Raw genomic sequence first — 23,231 nt, 5'->3', positions numbered from 1 at the left:
TTGTTGTGTTCTTTTCTTCCTTCAATATATGCACACACCATATCACAGGTTCAAGTTGTACACAATAGAAGCATGTAAAGACAAACACACAGATGTTAGTTGATTGTATGATAGACACATTATATTGTTTTCCTTGTTAAACTCCCATGTAATAGCCCTATAGATGTGTGGAACTGATAGCTTTAAGGAAATGGGCAAAGTGCCTCTCTGACAGTAGTCTATATCCTATGAGGCATATTTACAATAATAAAGCAAGACCTGACCTTGGAAGTGTCATTGTCACTCCACACACACTGGCTAGTCCATCCAGGACTGACACACACCCATCGCCAGTGTGTGTAGTTGGGAGGGTTATTGCTCATAGTCTGGCTGACACCAAACTCAAAGTCCTTCTGTCACAGCTCTCCCTCGCTGTGAGTCGCACCACTGTCGGCCAGGCTATATTTCTCTGGGAGCTAGGAAAAATGACACTTTGTGTATTAAAATCTCAGTATACATTAGACTGAGTTTCCAACCATTTATTATAGTCAAATAGATTCTCCCAAATCCTCAATTGTAATTGTGTGGTACCATCGACTCCAGTACACTAGATGGCGTCTTATGAATAGTTTACAGTGAAGTTGATAAGTCATGTGATTAGAAGAAGCTGTGCGGGATAAACAAATGGAAGCATGGAAACGATTCTAGAGGTAAAATGTTTGATCACTATTGATACAAGGATCGGATAGGTTACCTGGTCATGTTTAAATGACTCACTAACTCGAATTACTTTGCAGGACAGCATGACAATACCTTTTGGGGAAAAACATCTAGTTGCTGTGTTGAGTATCCCAGCCAATGCCAGTGATGTGCAGACCGCTGTTATTCTGACGCACGGGGCTGGTGGGGACATGAACTTCAAGCATTTGGTGTCTCTTGCTCATGCACTGTCATCGAATGGCCTGCTATGTCTTCGCTTCACGTGTAAATGTTTAAACCTGGTTTACAGAGTGAAGGCTTACCATGCCGTTTGGGTAAGAATTATTTTCGAAATACAGATTTGTGCATGTTTCGTTCCATAAAACGACGCGAAAAAAGAATACCAAGGCATTAAAAGCCTCGTCTTTAGTTGGCCATGAAGATCTACTAGTTAATTCACTGAATACAAGTGTGCCATTAATATAAATATTCTATTTGATTTTGCAGGAATACTTGAAAAATCTTGAGAAATTCACAATAAGAAACATATTTCTTGGTGGTAAGCAATCAAAACTATTTTATAACCTCAATTAAATCTAACTGGCCTTATGTATTTCCCAGTGATGATGAGCCATGCTTGGGGTTTATGCTTCCATAACAAACCAATGCAATTGCATCATTCTGAAAGATCCTTGCTCAATGTTTATCTGCACATAGCTCTCTACTGTATCTCCAACCCCTTGTCCAGAGAGTGGCCCCCCTCTCCGGGGTCCTTATTAGCTTCTATACCAATGATTTACAAACTCAGCAAAACAAGAAACGTCCTCTCACTGTCAACTGTGTTTATTTTCAGCAAACTTAACATGCGTAAATATTTGTAGGAACATAAGATTCAACAACTGATACATAAACTGAACAAGTTCCACAGACATGTGACTATCAGAAATTGAATAATGTGTCCCTGAACAAAGGGGACACATTAAAAAATCAAAAGTAACAGTCAGTATCTGGTGTGGCCACCAGCTGCATTAAGTACTGCAGTGCATCTCCTCCTCATGGACTGCACCAGATTTGCCACTTCTTTATTATGAGATGTTACCCCACTTTTTCACCAAGGCACCTGCAAGTTACCGGACATTTCTGGGGGAAATGGCCCTAGCCCTCACCCTCCGATCCAACCGGTCCCAGGCGTGCTTGACGGGATTGAGATCCGGGCTCTTTGCTGCCATGGCAGAACACTGACATTGTTGTCTTGCAGGAAATCACACACAGAACGACCAGTATGGCTGTTGGCATTGTCATGCTGGAGGGTCATGTCAGGAAGCGTACCACATGAGGGAGGAGGATGTCTTCCCTGTAACACACAGCGTTGAGATTGAGCTTGTTGTCATTGCAGGCAGTCTGATGATGCTGTGACACAGGTCATGACGGACCCTCCACCTCCAAATCGATCCCGCTCCAGAGTACAGGCCTCGGTGTAACGCTCATTCCTTTGACGATAAACACGAATCCGACCATTACCCCATATAAGACAAAAATGCACTTTTTGCCAGTCCTGTCTGGTCCAGCGACGGTGGGTTTGTGCCCATAGGTGACATTGTTGCCCCTGATGTCTGGTGAGGACCTGCCTTACAACAGGCCTACAAGCCCTTAGTCCAGCCTCTCTCAGCCTATTGCGGACAGTCTGAGCACTGATGGAGGGATTGTGTGTTCCTGGTGTAACTCGGGCAGTTGTTGTTGCCATCCTGTACCTATCCCGCAGGTGTGATGTTCGTCTGTACCGATCCTGTGCAGGTGTTACACGTGGTCTGCCACTGCGAGGACGATCAGCTGTCTATCCTGTCTCCCTGTAGCGCTGTCGTAGGCGTCTCACAGTACGGACATTGCAATTTATTGCCCTGGCCACATCTGCAGTCCTCGTGCCTCCTTGCAGCATGCCTAAGGCACGTTCACGCAGATGAGCCGGGACCCTGGGCATCTTTCTTTTGGTGTTTTTCAGAGTCAGTAGAAAGGCCTCTTTAGTGTCCTAAGTTTTCATAACTGTTAGTGTCTTAACGACCGTTCCACAGGTGCATGTTCAATAATTGTGTATGGTTCATTGAACAAGCATGGGAAACAGTGTTTAAACCCTTTACAATGAAGATCTGTGAAGTTATTTTGATTTTTACGAATTATCTTTGAAAGACAGGGTTCTGAAAAAGGGACATTTCTTTTTTTGCTGAGTTTATATACACTAGGTGACTCAATGGCCAATACATTGCATCTGCAATCCAGGTATATATTCATTATTATAAACTGGGTGGTTTGAGAACTGAATTCTGTTTAGCTGAAGGCCATGGTATATTTAAGCAATAATGTCCGAGGAGGTGTGGTATATGGCCAATTTACCACAGCTGAAGGCTGTGTTTAGGGACGATGCATCGCAGAGTGCCTTAAACCTGTAAAAATAAATGTTTTGTCATACCCGAGGTATACGGTCTGATACGCCATGGCTGTCAGCCAATCAGCATTCAGGGCTCGAACCACCCAGTTTATAAGACCGTATACCACGGGTATGACAAAACATTTAGTTTTACTGCTAATTACATTGGTAACCAGTTTATAATAGCAATACGTTTCCTCAGGGCTTTTTAATAAATTACCAATATACCACGGCTAAGGTTTGTGTCCAGGCACTGCGTTGCGCTTAAGAACAGCCCTTAGCCGTGGTATATTGGCCATATTCCACACCTCCTCAGGCCTTATTACGTAATTGTTCTATACCCGCAGTCATAAATCACGCCCATTTCTAAAATGTATCTTACTAAAATTGTATTTTAAACCTAACCTTAACCACACTGCTAACCTTATGCCTAACCGTATATTTACTTTCCAAAAAGCCCTTTTTTTTGTAGCCAATTTTGACTTTGTGACTGTGGAAGCTACTGAAAACCCCTCACCAGGGACATATTCTGAGTATTGGTGGTTACTGGGGGCATTAGTAATTGAGCATTGTTAATTGATCCATAAACTAGTTATTCTTAAGCAATCACTTCCAAGACAGATATAATACTCACTGTTTACTTACTCACTGTGTACCTTCCACTTCAGGCCGTTCTATGGGGTCTCGCGCTGCCTCTGCCCTGGCCAGGCAGCTCAGTGGTGGGTCAGAGGATGCATTGCAGGGACTGGTCTGTCTGTCCTTTCCCCTACACCCTCCAGGACTGACACACACCCATCAACAGCGGAGTGAGGACCTCAGGGCGCTGCCCAAGGAGGTGCCTGTACTGTTTCTGTCTGGTACTGCAGACAACATGTGTGAGAAGGTGAGAATGGTGATGGGTGTCTTTTGGTCAATGCATAAACATCAGCAGATCGGAGGAATGTGAGCATTCACAGAAACCGTTGAAGTTTGCACGTGCACATCCCTATTTTTTGATGATTCATGTGTTTCACTTCAAACTGATCACACGTCTCCCTTGTAATGAAACGGTTCACTTTTGCACATGCATCTCTTGATTGTGTATGTTATTTTATTATTTCAAACTGATGGGCTGGAAGAAACATTCTTTTCCGGTCCCAATTTTGTTTTGCGCTGATGATTTTTCCTTTGTCCAGATCCTTCTAGATGACGTGTTAAAGGAGATGAAGTCTCCAGCGGCTGTTCACTGGATTGAAGGAGGTAGCCATGGGCTTATAGTGAAGGGAAGGGCTGAGGAGTCTGTGCTGGATGAAGTCAACTCACATGTCGTATCGTGGATTTTGGAACATACTTGAACCTTCTTTCAATGCTCAAGTTTAAAACAAATTTGCTCCACACATTCTGTATAATTTTGTCATTTGGTTTAATGAATTCATGTGTTTATGTTGGTGTATTTATGATGTGGATTAAATCTATACTTTTATAATACCAGCGATAGTATTTCGTTTATTTTGGTTAAGGTATTTACACAGATTGACAATAAATAATAGCCTGCTGGTTGCTTCTCTGAAACAGCAGTGTGCGGAGGTGCAAGTGTACCTTTAAAGCCTGGCGATGACGTTAATATTTCCTTGATTCTAATTGGGTAGCTTTCACTTCCTGTGTTTGCGAGGAAATGGACGTGAGCATGGCTGAAGAACCGTGGAATAAAGTAAACATTCCCTTTCCAAGTGCGGTTTCAACTGTCCATATACCATTCGGTCTCTCAACAGGTATGTAGTTTATCACATTTATGCATAAACTTGTTGGAGCGTCCTTTCGCTGTGTAATAATAGCCACATTAGCTCACGGAAACTAGCCCCGCTGCAGACTACAGCAAGCTACGGGACACACGTGGGGAGTGTTCTGACTGATGCCATAGAGCAATCTCTTGCTCTGTAATAGTTAAGCTAACTAGATTAACGTTATTTACATCACAATTGTGTGGTGTTTTTTTTTGTACTGCTTTTTTCGTGTGTGTGTGTGCGCTGTTCATTGTATCTAGGTACATACGTAAAACGTGTCCTGGAGGAAAATAACAAAGTGCTCAAGTTGCTTGGCAGTGGAGTCCTGCAGACTGAGATTCTTGTCCTGTACGAGCTTCTCTACGTTCTCCATAACAGCCTCAGGCAAAACAAGACTTTCAGGGTTCTCAAACAGGTAAGGATCAAGAAAAAGGCCTGCATTACATGATCTTTAAAAAAAAAAAAATTACCAACTAAGTAACTTAAGTCGTAGCCTATTATGATTATAGTTATTAACAATATATATTCAGACCATTGACTAGGCTACTGTTCCCAGCTGATAGGCTTTATTAGGTAACATTATGTAATGTTAAGCATAGCACAGATAATTTTCAATGAGATCAGATTTGAAATAGACGAGATTGCGGTGTGCACATTTTTGGGTTACTTCAGGGTGAAAAAAAAATGTCATTTAGTAATGGAGCATTTTCTAAATTCAATCAAACCCCCTGCAACTAAACGTGGACGTTCAGACTTGTGTTGACTTCCAAGTTGGGAATTGAGTAACCAATTGAAGAGTAACTTTCATTGAAAACCATATTTGAGTTTTAGATTTGAGTTATAGTGAAACAAGTCAATTCTGGTTTTATAACAGTTTGTTGCAGAAGTGATATATTTTGGTCTTTTAGTAGTAAAATCTATCCCCCTTTTAACCTAGCGGTTCAACTCTACATTGAAATAGTGATGTATTGGCCTCGATGTCATCTCGAGCGAGGGGGTCGGTATGAAATACACTCTTTTCTAGATGTGCTGAGCGGTACCACCTCAAGGCTAACAATAAAAGCTGGTGACAGCACGCCTTATTTGACAGTGGTCTTGACTAGACTACTGACATTACACGGAATTCAAAAGACAGTAAAGCACTTTAAAAAAATGTATTTTTTTATTTCACCTTTATTTAACCAGATAGGCTAGTTGAGAACAAGTTCTCATTTACAACTGCGACCTGGCCAAGATAAAGCGTAGCAATTCGACACATACAACAACACAGAGATACACATGGAATAAACAAAACATACAGTAGAACAAAACATTAAAAGTATATACAGTGGGTGCAAATGAGGTAAGTTAAGGAAATAAATAGGCCATGGTGGCGAAGTAATTACAATAAAGCAATTAAACACTAGAATGGTAGATCGGCAGAAGATGAATGTGCAGGTAGAGATACTGGGGTGCAAAGGAGCAAAATAAATAAATACCAGTATGGGGATGAGGTAGGTAGATAGATGGGCTGTTTACAGATGGGCTATGTACTGGTGCAGTGATCTGTAAGCTGCTCTGACAGCTGGTGCTTAAAGCTAGTGAGGGAGATGTGAGTCTCCAGCTTCAGAGACTTTTGCAATTCGTTCCAGTCATGGGCAGCAGAGAACTGGAAGGAAAGACGACCAAAGGAGGAATTGACTTTGGGGGTGACCAGTGAGATATACCTGCTGGAGCGTGTGCTACGAGTGGGTGCTGCTATGGTGACCAGTGAGCTAAGGCGGGGCTTTACCTAGCAGAGACTTGTAGATAACCTGTAGCCAGTGGGTTTGGCGACAAGTATGAAGCGAGGGCCAGCCAACGAGAGATTACAGGTCGCAATGGTGGGTAGTGTATGGGGCTTTGGTGACAAAACGGGTGGCACTGTGATAGACTGCATCCAGTTTGTTGAGTAGAGTGTTGGAGGCTATTTTATAGATGACATCACCGAAGTCGAGGATCGGTAGAATGGTCAGTTTTACGAGGGTATGTTTGGCAGCATGAGTGAAGGAGGCTTTATTGCGATTTAATTTTGGATTGGAGATGCTTAATGTGAGTCTGGAAGGAGAGTTTACAGTCTAACCAGACACCCAGGTATTTGTAGTTGTCCACGTATTCTAAGTCAGAAACGTCCAGAGTAGTGATGCTGGATGGGCGAGCAGGTGCGGGCAGTGATCGATTGAATAGCATGCATTTAGCTTCCGCATCTGACCAAAGTTTTTTGCTTACCATTTCATACACATCTAGACTGTGGATTATACCTTTATCTGTAGCTATATCCACTGTATATGTCAACTTGTTGTGTTTTTTTCCTCAACCGTTATGACTGATTGGTGGCGCGGTCTGCTAAAACAGTTGGCTCCTAGTTCAATGGTTGTAAGTTCTAATCCCACATGGGGCATATACATCCTTTATTTACAATATTCATACCGTTGCCCACACACTTCTAATTCTGGAAGGTGAAAGCATAGGTCTTCGCTCTGGTAGTAGTTGCTACCAGCGCTCAGTCTCAGGTCAGAATTAAACATCCATGTTTTCAAACGTCAAATTTCAAAGTCTTTTTAAGGTTAAATTTAGGCATTAACTCCAAATTCTCAAGCTTAGGCATTAAGGTGAGGGTTAAGGTTTGGGATAGGCTTAAAACAAGAATATCAAAATCAACCTTATGTCGCTGGATTTGAACTTGCAACCTTTGGAATCGGTGGCAGATGCTTACACCCATCCACCATCCCCGTACACAACGCCCTAGCAAAACTGAAACCTCACTGTTGCCCCTAGTGGCTGGTTTCCACTTCATCTCCCGATGTCCTCAGACATGGATGGACTTTGAATACTGACTTGTATCACGAGTACTAAAGACATCTTTAATCAGTTTTGTTTGATATTTTTCTGCCATGCGTAATATGCGGTGCACTATGTAATGTATAAGACACAATGTTTATTAAACACCTCCATGCTGTGTAAGGGATATTTGACCAAGAAAGAGAGTGATGGAGTGCTGCTTCAGATAACCTGGCCTCCACAATCACCTGACCTCAAACCAATTGAGATGGTTTGGGATGTGTTGGACCGCAGAGTGAAGGAAAAGCAGCTAACAAGTGCTCAGCATATGTGGGAACTCCTTCAAGACTGTTGGAAAAGCATTCCAGGTGAAGCTGGTTGAGAGAATGCCAAGTGTGCAAAGCTGTCAAGGCAAAGGGTGGCTACTTTGAAGAATCTCAAATGTAAAATATATTTTGATTTGTTTACACTTTTTGGGTTACTACATGATTCCATATGTGTTATTTCATAGTTTTGATGTCTTCAGTATTATTCTACAATGTAGAAAATAATAAAAATAAAGAAACCCTTGAATGAGTCATGGTGGCCGCAGTGCGATATAGAGGTATGCCGAAAACCAGCGACCAATACATTTTCACCCGTGACATCCTTTTTTCAAAATAGCCCAACTGCGGAAAAACCATGGGCATGGCAGCCCTACCCCCAGGGCAAAATGAGTGTGACACCCCTGATGTAGGGATGTTATTGACTGAGTTTTGAAAACCCCTGCAGGTTGAGCAATGCATAAACCGGTTGAAGGAAATGAAGCTGGATGCTGCTCTTCTGGACCTGAAGGAGCTATGTCCAAAGAAAGTGCAAAGGTACTAACTTGCTAGAATTACTCTGCATTTAGCTATTCCCTGTGCCAGGGAATGTACATGCCCTTGTTGGACTACTTAGCTGCATCTAATCACGCAGACACGATCGAGCATCAAGATCCATATAACTTGTTTTGGGGTCGATGTTTATTTGATAGCCAATACACCGTAGACTAACTGTCATCTTGATGTGTGTATGCTTGTGTTTGCAGCAAGTTAGCTATGGAGACGGGTCAGTGTGATGTCCCCAGTCAGCCCATACTGGAATGGCTTTGTCTCAAGGTGTTGGGAGCTGCCAGACTGATGACATGTCTGCTCAATCACTGCACCAGAGCCTTCATGTATCCTTCTCTTTCTCTCATCTGGGAGACGTCAGCTGCTATCTCTTTCTCCTTGCTTTTTTTTAAACCTCTTTTTTTGTTGCCTAAGTGTCCTTTTGGTTTTTTGAAAGGTGCTCTAAATCCAATGTATGATTACTACTATATAAATGACTGTTGCTGGCGTTCCAGGTCATCTTTTTTTGCAGTTGCATATTGTTAGGTCTCTCAACGCCTGGAGAAGTGTTTAACTTGTCAGGAACCACAGTAATACCTACTCAGCCATCAACATGTCTTAAGGCATCTTGAGACATATCCAGAGATGACTTAAGATCAATATAAATGAAGACGTCTCGAGACAAAAGTGATGACGGGGTATGTAACAACACGACAGTCTTCTGTAATGTGCAGCATGACTGCAAAAAAATAAAAAAGACCACCTGGAACGCAACAATGTGTAGACATGTATACATGAGCATGGTGTGTATGATTGCCTTGACCAAATCTCCTCTCCAGACTAGCAAGGCAGGACCTCCAATCAAAGCAATTCATTACGTTGAACGTGGTGCTCACCAGCATGCTTAGTCGACTATGGTGAGTCCTGTGGCTCTTTCAGGGTCATGTCTGATGTACTGCTTTTCACTCAAACCTGTCCCTTCTTACTAGCGCTGACTTACTATGACTTAGCTAGATGAGACAACCACATATCAATCTTAAGACGAATGTAAGTGACTCTGTAAGTGGAAGTGACTCTGGATAGGAGTGATGTATCTTCCTGCTCCTTAGGGTGTTTTTCCGGGGCATCCTGGGTAGGCTGGCCCCTCTCTACCAGGCCATCCTGGAGCTCCTGAAGGAGGTGTCCCAGGCTCAGGCTATGGCCTTCCTCATAGACTTCACCCTGCCTGCAGGGATGGCAGAGTTTCTCGGGCCCTCTGACTCTTCCTTGTTGAAGATGGAGCATTCCCGGGCTCCTAAGGGCCTTGGAGAGATAGGAGCCTCCAGGTCCTCTGTGCTCAACAGACTGTTCAGAGAGGAGGGAGAGGAGAGTAGGAAGCAGGCTCTGGGTGGTCCCTCCAATAGGAATAGCAGCAAAGTGGATCTGGGAACTGCAGTTTTACTCCGGAGAACTGGTGATACAGGTTAGTGTCCCCGGACTCTGTATTCCTTGCTTTTTGCCGTTTCAGGCTGGGTATTTATAAAGCACTTTGTGATTGGTGTCAAGCTGCTGATGTAAAAAGGACTTTATAAAATACATTTGATAGATTGATCTATTTTTTTTGTAGCTCTCCTGGCATAGCCTATGTTCTGTTGTTTACATTTGAACATATAATATATAACAGTCATATAATTTCCTTATAACAGGTGCCGTCTCTGGATTTGATATGAAGCAGTTGCTGAAACGAACCCATGGCGGTATCACAGAGGTATGTGTGGTTGTTTTTAAGTCCACTACTTTTCATTTGAGTTAGTTATTTGATGATGAGTGTTGTTACTTATACCAGATTGTCATTTGAACTCTGCAGGTGTCAACAGAACAAGAGCAGCCTTCATTACTGGATGCTGCTGTGATTGGTCAGAAGAGGAAGTTTCTGAAGCAACTGAAAACAGCCACCACTTTCAGCAACATGGCCGCCCACCTGGAGGAAGTGATGCGATGGTGTGAATGCAGGAAGCTGCGTCAGGAGAAGGGGCGTCTGACGTTCCTGAACCTGAAGTGCCAGAGGATGAAACGCCTGGAATCAGAGGGCTGCAGGTACAGGGGCACTATTTTAACTGGGCTTTTAATAATATTGTCTATTGCATCTTTCAGACTATCACAATGGGACATCTTTGCACACCTTGTCCAAACTAAAACTTCCAGTCACATTAACGATGGGGAACCTATGTGTTGTTTGTTCTTGGTCTCCCCAGTGTACAAGGGAAACTAACGCGCTACAAACGAGAGGTTTGCTGGGCCCTGTCACTCAGAGGGGCGGTACCCAGGACCTGTCAGTCGCTGAAGACACTGTGGAGGAGGGCTCACCCTAGAATTTGCTTTCAGCCATTCAGGACTGCATTTGAACCAATCACAAGTGCATTCTGTGTCAACAGAAAACGGTCACTAAGACACAAGAGAAACAGGAGTATTTTACCTGGCACACTGGGGGATGTGGCCACGGTGACTGCTGACCAGTCCCTTAGCAATAAGCTTAGCAACCAAAGTAGAGACACTCCAGCTCAGAAACCCCTGGATCTGAACGAGACTAACATTGATGACATTTTTGCCTTCATAGGTTTCTAAGACTCCAAAACCCTGGCCTATGGGATAAAAGGGGTTCTCAGCTTTCATGATTTAAACAAAGAAATCCACACAAGGTTTTCTTGGTTGCATGTGTTTCATCTCTGACATCAAGTTACAATTTTTTTCACTGATGTTTCTAGACCTACATCAGTCGCTTGCCTTAAGTTTTTCTTAAAGTAGCCTATTAATAAAATGTTTTAGAAACGTGGTATTAAACCTATGCAAACCCTTACAGTCTGTGTGCGGTATTCACTTTATCTAATTATATTTGGCATTTACAGGAAATCTGCTAATACATTGCTAACAAATAAATGTAAACTTTTCTTTTAAGACAAATCATAAACAGAACATGGCATGTTTCCAACATTTCAGCTAGATTCCTTTTTTTCAAGGGCATAAATAATAATACATTTAAACTGGGTTCCTTCCAATTCACAAATATTGCCAAGAATTCACCTGATTGGATGGAAAGGGGGTGTGATAAACCATATACTGTAAAGGCCAAAATTCAAGGTTAACAATCAGCAGGGATACCTAGTCAGTTATTCAACTGAAATGTGCCCTCTGCAGTTAACCCATCCACTGAATCAGAGAGGTGCGGGAGGCTGCCTTATTCGACATCATCGGCACCCAGGGAGAAGTTGTTCGGGGTAGAACGGCAGATCTTTCCTCCTTGCCTGCTCGGGGATTTGAACCAGCGCCCTTTCGGTAACTGGCCCAATGCTCTTTAACACCTGCCTCAATTAGCAACCTCCATACAAACATCTTTTGATTTATGTTGAAATAAAAATAACTGCTTCATTGTATGAACATTAATGTATTGTCACAGCAGATGGACAGGTTGTTCTCAACCTGATACACTGTAAAACAGAAAGGGATCAAAACCACAGAGTTCTGAGAGCCTTTTTCAGTTGCTCTTAGCAACAACGATGCATATGTTTATTGGAAAAACTGGTTAAAAGTCTACAGTACAAAGTCCTCAACATATCTGCCAACCTTATCATCATCAACACAAGGTCCTACATAAATCTCTGAGCTTACGATTCAGTCCGAGGTTTCATTTTAGCCCACAGTCTGTCCCAGAATGCCAGGTGCTGATGGGGGTCCTGGTGCCCGTCCAGATAGGTCCTGGTCTTCACCAGGCCAGCCAGCCTGTGGTGGGCAGACAGGCAGTTAGGAGGAGGGGGGGGGGGGGTGATGATCAGGAGAAGGATGTCCCTTTGCTCTACCTGCAACCTGGAGGTGTTCAGCCAAATCTCCAGGGAACACCAGTTACTGCGCAGGTAGAGGCGACTGACCAGGCAGAGGGTGTGGCGGCTCCGGTAGAGGCTCTGATGTTCTCCACTATGTCCTTCCCCATCTGGAAGTCTACAGTTGTGGCCAAAAGTTTTGAGAATGACACAAATATTAATTTCCACAAAGTTTGCTGCTTCAGTGTCTTTAGATTTTTTGCCAGATGTTACTATGGAATACTGAAGTATAATTACAAGCATTTCATTTGTCAGAATTTGTGGATTTTTGTTTGTCCGCCCGCCTCTTGAGGATTGACCACAAGTTGTCAATGGGATTACGTTCTGGGGAGTTTCCTGGCCATCGACCCAAAATATCAATGTTTTGTTCCCCGAGCCACTTAGTTATCACTTTTCCCTTATGGCAAGGTGCTCCATCATGCTAGAAAAGGCATTTCGTCACCAAACTGTTTGTGGATGGTTGGGAGAAGTTGCTCTCGAAGGATGTGTTGGTACCATTCTTTATTCATGGCTGTGTTCTTAGGCAAAATTGTGAGTGAGCCCACTCCCTTGGCTGAGAAGCAACCCCACACATGAATGGTCTCAGGAAGCTTTACTGTTGGCATGACACAGGACTGATGGTAGCGCTCACCTTGTCTTCTCCGGACAAGCTTTTTTCCGGATTCCCCAAACAATCGGAAAGGGGATTCATCAGAGAAAATGACTTTACCCCAGTCCTCAGCAGTCCATTCCCTGTACCTTTTGCAGAATATCAGTCTGTCCCTGATGTTTTTCCAGGAGAGAAGTGGCTTCTTTGCTGCCCTTCTTGACACCAGGCCATCCTCCAAAGGTATTCGCCTCACTGTGCGTGCAGATGCACTCACACCTGCCTGCTGCCATTCCTGAGCAAGCTCTGTACTGGTGGTGCCCCGATCCTGCAGCTGAATCAACTTTAGGAGACGGTCCTTGCGCTTGCTGGACTTTCTTGGGCTCCCTGAAGCCTTCTTCACAACAATTGAACGGCTCTCTTTGAAGTCCTTGATGATCCGATAAATGGTTGATTTAGGTGCAATCTTACTGGCAGCAATATCCTTGCCTGTGAAGCCCTTTTTGTGCAAGGCAATGATGACGGCACATGTTTGCTTGCAGTTAATAATGATTGACAGAGGAAGAACATGATTCCAAGCACCACCCTCCTTTTGAGGCTTCCAGTCTGTTATTCAAACTCAATCAGCATGACAGAGTGATCTCCAGCCTTGTCCTCATCAACACTCACACTTGTGTTAACGAGAGAATTACTGACATGTCAGCTGGTCCTTTTGTGGCAGGGCTGAAATGCAGTGGACATGTTTTTGGGGGATTCCGTTCATTTGCATGGCAAAAAGGCACTTTGCAATTCATCTGACCACTCTTCATAACATTCTGGAGAATATGCAAATTGCCATCATACAAACTCAGGCAGCAGACTTTGTGAAAATTAATATTTGTGTCATTCTCAAAACTTTTGGCCACGACTGTACTGTGTAGACAGAAGCACAGGAAAGGAGGACCCCTCTGTTCCAGGTTGGGCAGAAGCTCCTCCACCACCTAGTGCTCGTCCTTCCCGCTGTAGGAGACAAATGCGTCATAATGGTAGTGCCCAGTTTTATATCTTTATGTTTGAAGCCTGAAATGTGGCAAAAGGTCACAGTTCAAGGGGGCCGAATACTTTCGCAAGGCACTGTATCAAGTATTTTGTTAAACTTCCCTCGAATCAACATGTTTGCATGCATCTGTCCATTTTATTTTGTGTAATGTCTAAAAGCTCCAGATTTGTCAATCCCAGGAAATCAAAGTCTTCAATGTGTGAAATTAAATTGAGTGATAAAACCCGATTCTACAGCTTCTCTAAACAGCTGAACTGTTTTGCAAAAAGCTTTTCTAGATTATTTCCCAATAGAATTTGATGTGTTATCCATGTAATTGTTGATTTTGGAAAAAGCAGAGATCGGGTCTATTTTGTGTCTGGCCTAATCTCTAATTTATTAAGCTTTTTGAGACTATATAAAATTCAATTTAATATGTGAAGTAGGATTTACCTTTTAAATGCAAATATTTCAGCCCAATTCAACACTGGACATTGAGAAGCTGCTTATAGTGGTATATTCCAAACTGATTTCCTTGATTGAAAGCAAAAACACTATATTACAGATATTCTCAATCTATTTCATTACTAGATCAACTCTAGGACTGTATTTTCTTAATGCCAGATAGGGGAAGGCGCAATAGTATTTCCTGGCTGAGCCCTAGTTCAAAAGTTGGAGATAAGACATCTTCTTCTATATGTGTTATTTGATAACTTAATGATTGTTAGGTTAATCAAAACAGAGGTCATGCTTTCGTTGGTGTTTTAAGATCGAACGGTTTGATTGGTTTAGCGATTTTATCACTGGTGCCTCCACATATAGCTCTGTAAGTGACTTTATATTCTTTACTCTGCATAGTATCTCGGACAAATCATCTACACAGGGTTCACTAATGGAAACACTTTGTAACTGAGGAATGCCAGAGAAAACATCTGGTTTCCGCCCAGGTTATGGATGTGTCACTGCAACCTTAAAGGTCTTCAATGATGTCACCATTGCCCTTGATTATAAGCAATATTGCACCGCTATTTTTATTGACTTGGCCAAAGCTTTTGATACGGTAGACAATTCCATTCATGTGGGCCGGCTAAGGAGTACTGGTGTCTCTGAGGGGTCTTTGGCCTGGTTTGCTAACTACCTCTCTCAAAGAGTGCAGTGAATAAATTCGGAAAATCTGCTGTCTCAGCCACTGCCTGTCACCAAGGGAATACCCCAAGGCTCAATCCTAGGCCCCACACTCTTAATCTACATCAACAACATAGCTCAGGCAGTAGGAAGCTCTCTCATCCATTTATATGCAGATGATAGGGTCGTATACTCAGCTGGCCCCTCCCCAGATTTTATGTTAAATGCTCTACATCAAAGTGTCCAACAAGCTTTCTCTACCCTTAACCTTGTTCTGAACACCTCCAAAACAAAGGTCATGGTAAAAAGAAGGTTTGGTAAAAATAATGCCCCTCTCCCCACAGGTTTGATTACTACCTCTGAGGGTTTAGAGCTTGTGGTAGTCACCTCATACAAGTACTTGGGAGTATGCCTAGACGGTACACTGTCCTCCTCTCAGCACATGTCAAAGCTGCAGGCTGAAGTTAAATCTAGACTTGGTTTCCTCTATTGTAATCGTTCCTCTTTCAACCCAGCTGCCAAACTAACCCTGATTCAGATGACCATCCTACCCATGCTAGATTACGGAGACAATTTATAGATTGGCAGGTAAGGGTGCTCTCAAGCGGCTAGATTTTCTTTACCATTCGGCCATCAGATTTGCCATCAATGCTCCTTATAGGACACATCACTGCAATATACTCCTCTGTAAACTGGTCATCTCTATACCGTAGCAAGACCCACTGGTTGATGCTTATTTATAAAACCCTCTTAGGCCTCACTCCCCCTATCTGAGATATCTACTGCAGCCCTCATCCTCCACTTACCACACCCGTTCTGCCAGTCACATTCTGTTAAAGGTCCCCAAAGCACACACATCCATGGGTGGCTCCTCTTTTCAGTTCGCTGCAGCTAGCGACTGGAACGAGCTGCAACAAACACTCAAACTGGACAGCTTTATCTCAATCTCTTCATTCAAAGACTCAATCATGGACACTTACTGACAGTTGTGGCTGCTTTGTGTGATGTATTGTTGTCTCTACCTTCTTGCCCTTTGTGTAGTTGTCTGTGCCCAATAATGTTTTTATCATATTTGTCCTCCTACCACACTGTGTTGTCTTAGGTCTCTCTTTATGTAGTGTTGTGTTGTCTCTCTTGTTGTGATGTGTGTTTTGTTCTATATTTATATTGTATTTATTTTGAATCCCAGGCCCCCGCCCCCTGCAGGAGGCCTTTTAACTTTTGGTAGGCCGTCATTGTAAATACGTTTTTGACGTTTTACTGACTTGCCTAGTTAAATAAATGAAATACAATCTGGTACCATTGCTGATAGCCTATAACCAAATATGGTCAAATGACAACTTGACTACATCTCTGAATGTGTGAGGCCCAAAATGACAATCACACTACCCAAATGATAATTGGCTCATTCAAATACACCTTTTGCAGATTTGGAAGGCTCTAGCTATTGGTGGTTGAAAGTATTTGAGACAACCACTAATAGAAAAGTACTCCAGATCTTGAAACTGAGACAAAAAGCCCAGACACATGGAACTAGTTTGACCAAATTTCATGGATATGCAGAAGGTGTTTGATATTAGGGGGAAGTCGAAGAAGTAGATCCTTCCTCGTTGGCTGTGACATCTGGACAGGCAGTAGTGTACTGTTTTGCATGAGGACAGTTCCAGGCAGTCAAGTCTTCATCACTGTCAAAAATGTAGCATTTAGGAAGCATCCATCCACTAACACTCTGAATCCACTGGAGTAGACACAGCCTTCATCTCTCCCAACGAGTCAAATCTATTCAGGTGATTGTCAGAAGTTTGGTTTCGGTTGAAATCTGTAAAACGTTGGTTTGATACAGTAACACCCTTGGGAGTGCTGCAAACAATAGTCTTAGTTTTTATGTCAGATGCCGCCATTGGTGACTAACTCCTCACAGCTTTTTGTTGTTCACCCTTCAGTTGAAAGGTACTCAAGGTTACAAAGTAATTATCAAATGGTTAGTTTGGTTCTGTAAATAAAAGTACAAAAGTCCCACAGTCAATTAGGAAATGAGGGCAGGGCTGCAATAACTTCTCTGATCATCACAGACTTGTAGTTGAGGTCTGTGTACATCTGAGGAGCAGTACCCTATTTGTACAGTACCATCCCACTGTAGACAGATGTATGAATGGATAAGGGGGGTGGATGCATACAGTACCAGGTCTGTGATACCACATGGAAGATATCTTTATTAAACAGCTTTGGAAGTGTTTTTAAACCCGTCTTAAAAGAGAAATTCTGTATATTTGTATCACCTTTTTAAAAAAAATGTTTTTAAAAGAAAGACCATTCACATGAAGCATATGTTTGGATGTGATAGATGACAGAAGATAAGTCTCACTAAAGGATCTGCAGTTTGTCATGAAATATAGATTTTATTAAAACTCTTGATAGACCAAATGTTCACCTTTATTTCATTTCCGGGTACATTTACACATCAAAAGATCAGGTGGGTAGGTACCTTCTTTAAGACAACACACTAGCAACTAGCCTCTGCGTAAAAGACAAAGAGAACAACTAAGGTGCGGTGCAATGTGGAGTGTTCGTCACAGATATATATACCGAGTATACCTAACATTATGAACACCTGCTCTTTCCATGACTTAGACTAACCAGGTAAAAGCTATGATCCCTTATTGATGTCCCTTGTTAAATCCACTTCAATCAGTGTAGATGAAGTTGGAGGAGACAGGTTAAAGAAGGATTTTTTTTTTTAAAACCTTGAGACAATTGATTGTGTATGTGTGCCATTCAGAACGTGAATGGGCAAGACAAAATATTTAAGTGCCTTTGAACTGCACTGCTGCTGGGTTTTTCACACAACAGTTTCCCGTGTGTATCAAGAATGTGTGTACCACCCAAAGGACATCCAGCACACATGGCCACTGTGGGAAGCATTGGAGTCAACATGGACCAGCATCTACACCTTGTAGTCCCTGCTACGACAAATTGAAGCTGTTCTGAAGACAAAAGGGGGTGCAACTCAATATTAGGAAGGGGTTCTTCATGTGTGGTATAGTCTGTATTTAGTCTATTCATCTATGTAAATGTTTTAAAAAATGCGGCAAAACATGAATTACACTAATGGATACAAAGACAGTACATTCATAAATATGGTTCAAATGTACTGTCTAATAACTTAAAACTAAATGAATGTTCAGTACAACACTTGTATTAGTCAGGAAGACTTGTAATGTATTTTTGTTGTTGCTTTAACATACAAATGATAAAATATGAACCATGTGTAAAATATCCTGGAGGGGTCCATTTAAAACTCAATATAATGTCTTAATGCTGGTGTGTGTGTGTCATGAGTCCTACGACATGGACTAATAAATTAGTTTAGGTTGACTGGTTTGCAAATATAAATATTGAAAAAGTTATTGTAGTTCTGACAGGAGTGACTAGACAGAAACCTTTTCATAGTGAACAGTTTCCTCTGTGTCTCTCACCACTCAACAAATCTCACAATACCTCGCCTCAGTCACTACCACACTGCAACCCTGCTGGCCTTCACGAGGTATACACTGCAGGTATACACGGACTTCATTCAGGATCTGAGATGGCTTCCTACCCCTGAAGATTGTGTTTTTTTGTTGTTGTTATGAAGTAAAGCTTCACAGAAACCTCTCCCATGTTGAGAATACCTCACTTTTTAAAATGGCAGGACCCTGTAACGCACAATTTCAGCCTGTCAAGGTCAGTGTGTGTGTGTGTGGTGTGATTGTGTGGGAAGGATGTAGGTACGGTATTGCACCCAGGTCGCTGCGTGCTGCTGTCAGAGTCCCGCGGCCTGTCCGTGCTCACATCTGGGTGATCTTGCCCTTTTCTCCATTGTTGCCATTCTCGTCGCACTCGAAGCCTCCATTTTCCAGGGCGTACTCCTGCTTATCCTTAGGTGCCTCAGCATCCCCCTCTGCTCCCTCGCTGTCTAACTCAGATGAACCTGCTCCACACATCCTCTTATACATCCGGTAAGCTGTAGGAAGCAGAACCACTCCTGTTACACCTACTGTGTGCCTTTACAGCCACAAATTCTCAATCTAAATAAGCACTGAAAAGCATCAATAATATAGTCTGAGAGAAGTTAATGATCAGACTGGCACCCGGGCAATCAATCATTAGCTAGAATGACAAATAAATGTCGGAAATATAGATAACACACGGTAGAAAATACCAGACCCTAGGCCTACTATACATCGATAAGTCGACCACAAAACCATTCAAAACTTTTGATAGCATATCAATATTGACATTAGCTCTTCAACAGCGGTATAAGCTGACCCACCTCCAACAGACATGACAGCCACCACCAGTTGGAAGATGCTGTAGATGAGCGGGAAGGCGAACATGACCTCCAGGTCTTCAGTGGAGAACGACAGCTGGACGATGGTGCTGCACAACTGGGAGTTCTGGAAGCCTGTCTCCAGGGCGATGGTACGACACCTTAAACACAATCGAAGGGCTTGTTAACTACAGTAGGTTCCATGGAGCGACGAAGGGCTCCGCTTGACTGGCGTGCTTATGAAGAACCTTCTGCTCTGTTAAAATGCACTGGATGGTTTTCATTGTAGCGTCTGTGGGAGTACCTTGCACATCTGGTACTGTAGTGTTTACATGAACTTGAATGTTAAGGCATTTCCAGAGAGGAGACAAAGGGAATAACTCATTCAGGTTATTCAAGTATAATTCAGGTAGGCGTTATCAACACCTTCTATTGCAATGGTAACTTGGATTTTATCAGCTAGGTACAATATTAAGACTGGACTATCATGAATCATATAATATTGCAGTAGTACCTGTGCCAGGGTTGTCCTACAAAGCGGGCCATGAAGAAGCCCAGGGTGAAGCCTACGAAGGGGTAGATGGCTCCGATGATCCAGAGAGAGGGAGAGATGGTCCAGGAGGACTGGTACAGCACCCCACCAACCACCGCTATTATGATGATGAGGAGGAGGCCAACTATGGAACCCACCTGCAAACACACATTTTACAGACTTGATTTGAATCCACAAATCGCATGCACACTATTGATCCCGGAATAACAACCTAGAAGTGTATAGTGTAGCAGTAGTGTGGAACAAAACCAGCTGTATGCAGTGCGAGGAGTTTAATCTTACCTTGAGGATCTTTTTGGCTATTTCGGGCCACTTGTTTTTGACGTAGATTCCCAGGGCGACAGGGATGAGGAGGGACACCAAAGTGATACCTGGAGACGAAGATATACAATCTGTCATCATCTTCCCAACTGCCTCTGGAAGCAATGTCAGCACCAGAACTGTTTGTCGGGAGCTTCATGAAAGGGGTTTCCGTGGCCGATCAACATGTGCAATGCCAAGCGTCGGCTGGAGCGGTGTAAAGCTCGCCGCCATTGGCCTCTGGAGCGGTGTAAAGCTCGCCGCCATTGGCCTCTGGAGCGGTGTAAAGCTCGCCGCCATTGGCCTCTGGAGCGGTGTAAAACACGCTCTCACGCTTCACCATCTGGCAGTCCGATTTGGGTTTGGCGGATGCCAGGAGACTGCCTGCCCAATGCATTATGCCAATTGTAAAGTTTGGTGGAGGAGGAATAATGTTTTTCATGGTTTGGGCTAGGCCCCTTACTTCCAGTGAAGAGAAATCTTAATGCTACAGCATACAATGACATTCTAGACAATTCTGTGCTTCCAACTTTGTTGCAACAGTTTGGGGAAGGTCCTTTCCTGTTTCAGCATGACAATGCCACTGTGCACAAAGTGAGGTCCATTGAGAAAAGGTTTGTCGAGATCGGAGTAGAAGAACTTGACTGGCCTGCACAGAGCCCTGACCTTCAACCCCATCAAAAACCTTTGGAATGAATTGGAACGCCGACTGCGGGCCAGGCCTAATTGCCCAACCTCACTAATGTTCTGGTGGCTGAATGGATGTAAGTCCCCACAGCAATGTTCCAACATCTAGTGGGATGCCTTCCCAGAAGAGTGGGGGCTGGTATAGCAGCAAAGGGGGGACCAACTCCATATTAATGCCAATGATTTTGGAAAGAGATGTTTGACGAGCAGGTGTCCACATACTTTTGGCCATGTCGTGTACGTAAGCTGCTATAAGGATCTAAATGTTTTAGCATTTCTAACGGTGTTCTAACACATAGAAATACAATCTATATGTGGAAATCTATACAATTGATATGTTCCTGTGCTGCTAGATGGAATCTAAAGAGTGCTGTGCAAAAGCATTCCCACCAATACATTGTGTAGATGGTACATCAATGCATATGCCCCTGTATGGAATGGTTTATTTTAGTATTTGGTAGCTACCTATGCTTTGGTAGGGGATCTGGATGGTGTCAGCAGAGGTCCAGACAGACGTGTAGATGAGCAGACACAGAGGCATCATCCCCAGGGCCAGGATAGAGGAGCAGGCTGTCATGCTGATACTAGAGCGGGGAAAACACACAACATTAGTACGCTGGATCACGATAAAAACGCACTCGCATAAAAGTACTCAAAAACATAGTACCAAAGGCAAAACTTGAAAGTAGGCTAAATCATCAAACAAATAACATGTAATCTTAGGGGGGAAAAAGGTGGTATCTAGAACCTAAAAGGGTTCTCCGGCTGTCCCCATAGGAGATCTCTTAAGAACCCTTTTCTGTTCCAGGTAGAACCGTTTTTGGTTCCATTCCACAGAGGGTTCTACATGGAACCCAAAAGTGTTCTACCCGGAATCCAAAATAGTTATCCTACGAGGACAGCCGGAGAACTCTTTTGGAACCATTTCCCCCCCCCCCCATTCTTCTTCATCTAAGAGTGTTACTGCTTCCAGTCAGTCTCACCTGAGGTCCATGTCTCCATCCAGCCAGTAGGCAATGATATTAGAGCTGGAGCCACCGGGACAGCAGCCCATGATGATGATGACGACGGCCTGCACGGGCAGCACGTTGAAGGCCAGCGACAGGGCGAAGGCGGTGAAGGGCATGATGCCGAACTGGCACAAGAAGCCGATAAAAATTCCCCATGGCCTCTTGATGTGTCCCCACAGCTTTCCGGCCTCCACGGTGCAGCCCATGGAGAACATGACCATGGCCAGCATGACGGTCAGCACGATGCTGAGAACTAGGCTCAGGTTCTCGTTGTAGTTGCTGGGAGCCACCAGGCACGACGTGCCCGAGCATATCGTGGCGTTGGTGTGGCAGGTGGCCAACGCCACGGCAGCCGTTGTCATTGGTGTGTTCATAGTGGAGAAAGGGGACTAAAAAAATAAATCTAAAAAGGAACCCAATAGAAGAATTCCAGAGTGCGGGGGGGGGGGGGGGGGATGGAGAGAAGTCGTCTGTCCTGTGGTGTTGCGTTCTTTTAAGACTCCTTCGGCTCTCCTCCCTCCTGTATCCACGGTGACGAGGGCTGCACTGAGACCATACACCTCTCCCCTCCAGGCCTTTAAGACCTACCTAAAAAAATATATATAATAATAATTAACTCGTGCCTAACGTTTATGAGGTCAGTGTCCAAAGCGAATGCAGAAAAAGACAGTCATTGATTAAACTTACAATAAACGTAAATTGCACCATCTTACTTTTTTTTTTTTTTTTATCACTCAGCTCTTAAATTTTATTGTCCTCTTCCAATCACAGCCATGCAACATCATCATCCTGGTACCGCCACCAAAGGAGCGATGATGCCTACCTGTACGTGTTGAGCGCGGGCACAAGGTCCTGTCTGGTGTGCGTCACCTCTCCCCAGTGGGACTGTAAAAGAGTAGGACTGAAAAAAGTCCCTGGGTGTTGGACCCACTATGGGGAAAAAAAAGAAGCTAGACAGTGACAGTGTCTGTCACTGAAAGACACAAAAATGACATTGTATAAGCCTCGTACCCATTTAGCTGTTAGAGGAAGACAAGGACACAAAAAGTACCTGAGGTATTCACACTATCGTTTGGAGAAAGAAAATGAGACATCGTGAAATTCATACCCTGGAAAATAATAATATAATATCAACCAAGTAGATGGATAAATACGTCAACAAAAAAAACATGGAAATAATGTGTTACAGCACAAAAACTGTGACAACATATGTGTGCCTCACATTTCACTATATAATCAGTCGTATTACTGTGCCTCAAATGTATCACAAACCATC

The 23,231-nt window shown here is 43.3% G+C and overlaps 3 protein-coding genes and 1 pseudogene across 4 annotated transcripts; 2 read left to right on the top strand and 2 right to left on the bottom strand.

Annotated features, from left to right (window-relative positions):
• Positions 1 to 588: 588 nt before the first annotated feature.
• tex30 (testis expressed 30) lies at positions 589 to 4,576 on the top strand. Its single transcript, XM_021579000.3, has 5 exons — positions 589 to 689; positions 777 to 1,013; positions 1,186 to 1,237; positions 3,769 to 3,983; positions 4,276 to 4,576. The coding sequence occupies exons 1-5, from the start codon at positions 672 to 674 to the stop codon at positions 4,432 to 4,434; spliced, it is 681 nt and encodes a 226-aa protein (XP_021434675.2). The 5' UTR covers positions 589 to 671; the 3' UTR covers positions 4,435 to 4,576.
• Positions 4,570 to 11,351, top strand: rmp64 (ribonuclease MRP subunit p64). 2 transcript variants are annotated; one of them, XM_021578999.3, is made up of 9 exons: positions 4,570 to 4,851; positions 5,124 to 5,278; positions 8,434 to 8,522; positions 8,732 to 8,860; positions 9,353 to 9,430; positions 9,623 to 9,975; positions 10,199 to 10,260; positions 10,360 to 10,589; positions 10,748 to 11,351. In XM_021578999.3, exons 1-9 carry the CDS (start codon positions 4,755 to 4,757, stop codon positions 11,115 to 11,117), a joined length of 1,563 nt encoding a protein of 520 aa, XP_021434674.3. In that variant the 5' UTR covers positions 4,570 to 4,754; the 3' UTR covers positions 11,118 to 11,351. The 2 variants fall into 2 exon arrangements, with proteins under 2 accessions (XP_021434674.3, XP_090071720.1); XM_090215594.1 differs by having other exon boundaries at positions 4,721 to 4,851; positions 8,732 to 9,211.
• A 613-nt stretch (positions 11,352 to 11,964) lies between these two features.
• On the bottom strand, positions 11,965 to 15,049 carry LOC110502049 (uncharacterized; annotated as a pseudogene).
• A 2,421-nt stretch (positions 15,050 to 17,470) lies between these two features.
• On the bottom strand, positions 17,471 to 22,503 carry slc10a2 (solute carrier family 10 member 2). The gene is made up of 6 exons (XM_090215597.1): positions 21,929 to 22,503; positions 21,411 to 21,529; positions 20,241 to 20,329; positions 19,920 to 20,095; positions 19,409 to 19,566; positions 17,471 to 19,099 (listed from the first exon to the last, which is right to left on the bottom strand). The coding sequence occupies exons 1-6, from the start codon at positions 22,327 to 22,329 to the stop codon at positions 18,924 to 18,926; spliced, it is 1,119 nt and encodes a 372-aa protein (XP_090071723.1). The 5' UTR covers positions 22,330 to 22,503; the 3' UTR covers positions 17,471 to 18,923.
• Between the last annotated feature and the right edge of the window lie 728 nt (positions 22,504 to 23,231).

The sequence above is a fragment of the Oncorhynchus mykiss genome, chromosome 22 (assembly GCF_057628025.1).
Source record: "Oncorhynchus mykiss isolate SJ-2025 chromosome 22, ASM5762802v1, whole genome shotgun sequence".
NCBI classification, from domain to species: Eukaryota; Metazoa; Chordata; class Actinopteri; order Salmoniformes; family Salmonidae; genus Oncorhynchus; species Oncorhynchus mykiss.
Note: the sequence above shows the minus strand (reverse complement) of the source record. Positions and strands in the feature narration are given on the sequence as shown.

What these genes read in the sequence shown, in the direction of transcription:
- tex30 (XM_021579000.3), top strand. An exon ending in AGGCTTACCATGCCGTTTGG is followed by an intron (nt 1,014 to 1,185) that starts GTAAGAATTATT and finishes TTGATTTTGCAG; the next exon opens with GAATACTTGAAAAATCTTGA. An exon ending in CAGACAACATGTGTGAGAAG is followed by an intron (nt 3,984 to 4,275) that starts GTGAGAATGGTG and finishes TCCTTTGTCCAG; the next exon opens with ATCCTTCTAGATGACGTGTT.
- rmp64 (XM_021578999.3), top strand. Translation starts at nt 4,755, where the DNA reads ATGGACGTGAGCATGGCTGAAGAACCGTGGAATAAAGTAAACATTCCC. An exon ending in TGTCCAAAGAAAGTGCAAAG is followed by an intron (nt 8,523 to 8,731) that starts GTACTAACTTGC and finishes TTGTGTTTGCAG; the next exon opens with CAAGTTAGCTATGGAGACGG. An exon ending in CACTGCACCAGAGCCTTCAT is followed by an intron (nt 8,861 to 9,352) that starts GTATCCTTCTCT and finishes TCTCCTCTCCAG; the next exon opens with ACTAGCAAGGCAGGACCTCC.
- slc10a2 (XM_090215597.1), bottom strand. Translation starts at nt 22,329, where the DNA reads ATGAACACACCAATGACAACGGCTGCCGTGGCGTTGGCCACCTGCCAC. An exon ending in GATGGAGACATGGACCTCAG is followed by an intron (nt 21,530 to 21,928) that starts GTGAGACTGACT and finishes TCCCCGCTCTAG; the next exon opens with TATCAGCATGACAGCCTGCT. An exon ending in GTAGGACAACCCTGGCACAG is followed by an intron (nt 19,567 to 19,919) that starts GTACTACTGCAA and finishes ATTGTGTTTAAG; the next exon opens with GTGTCGTACCATCGCCCTGG.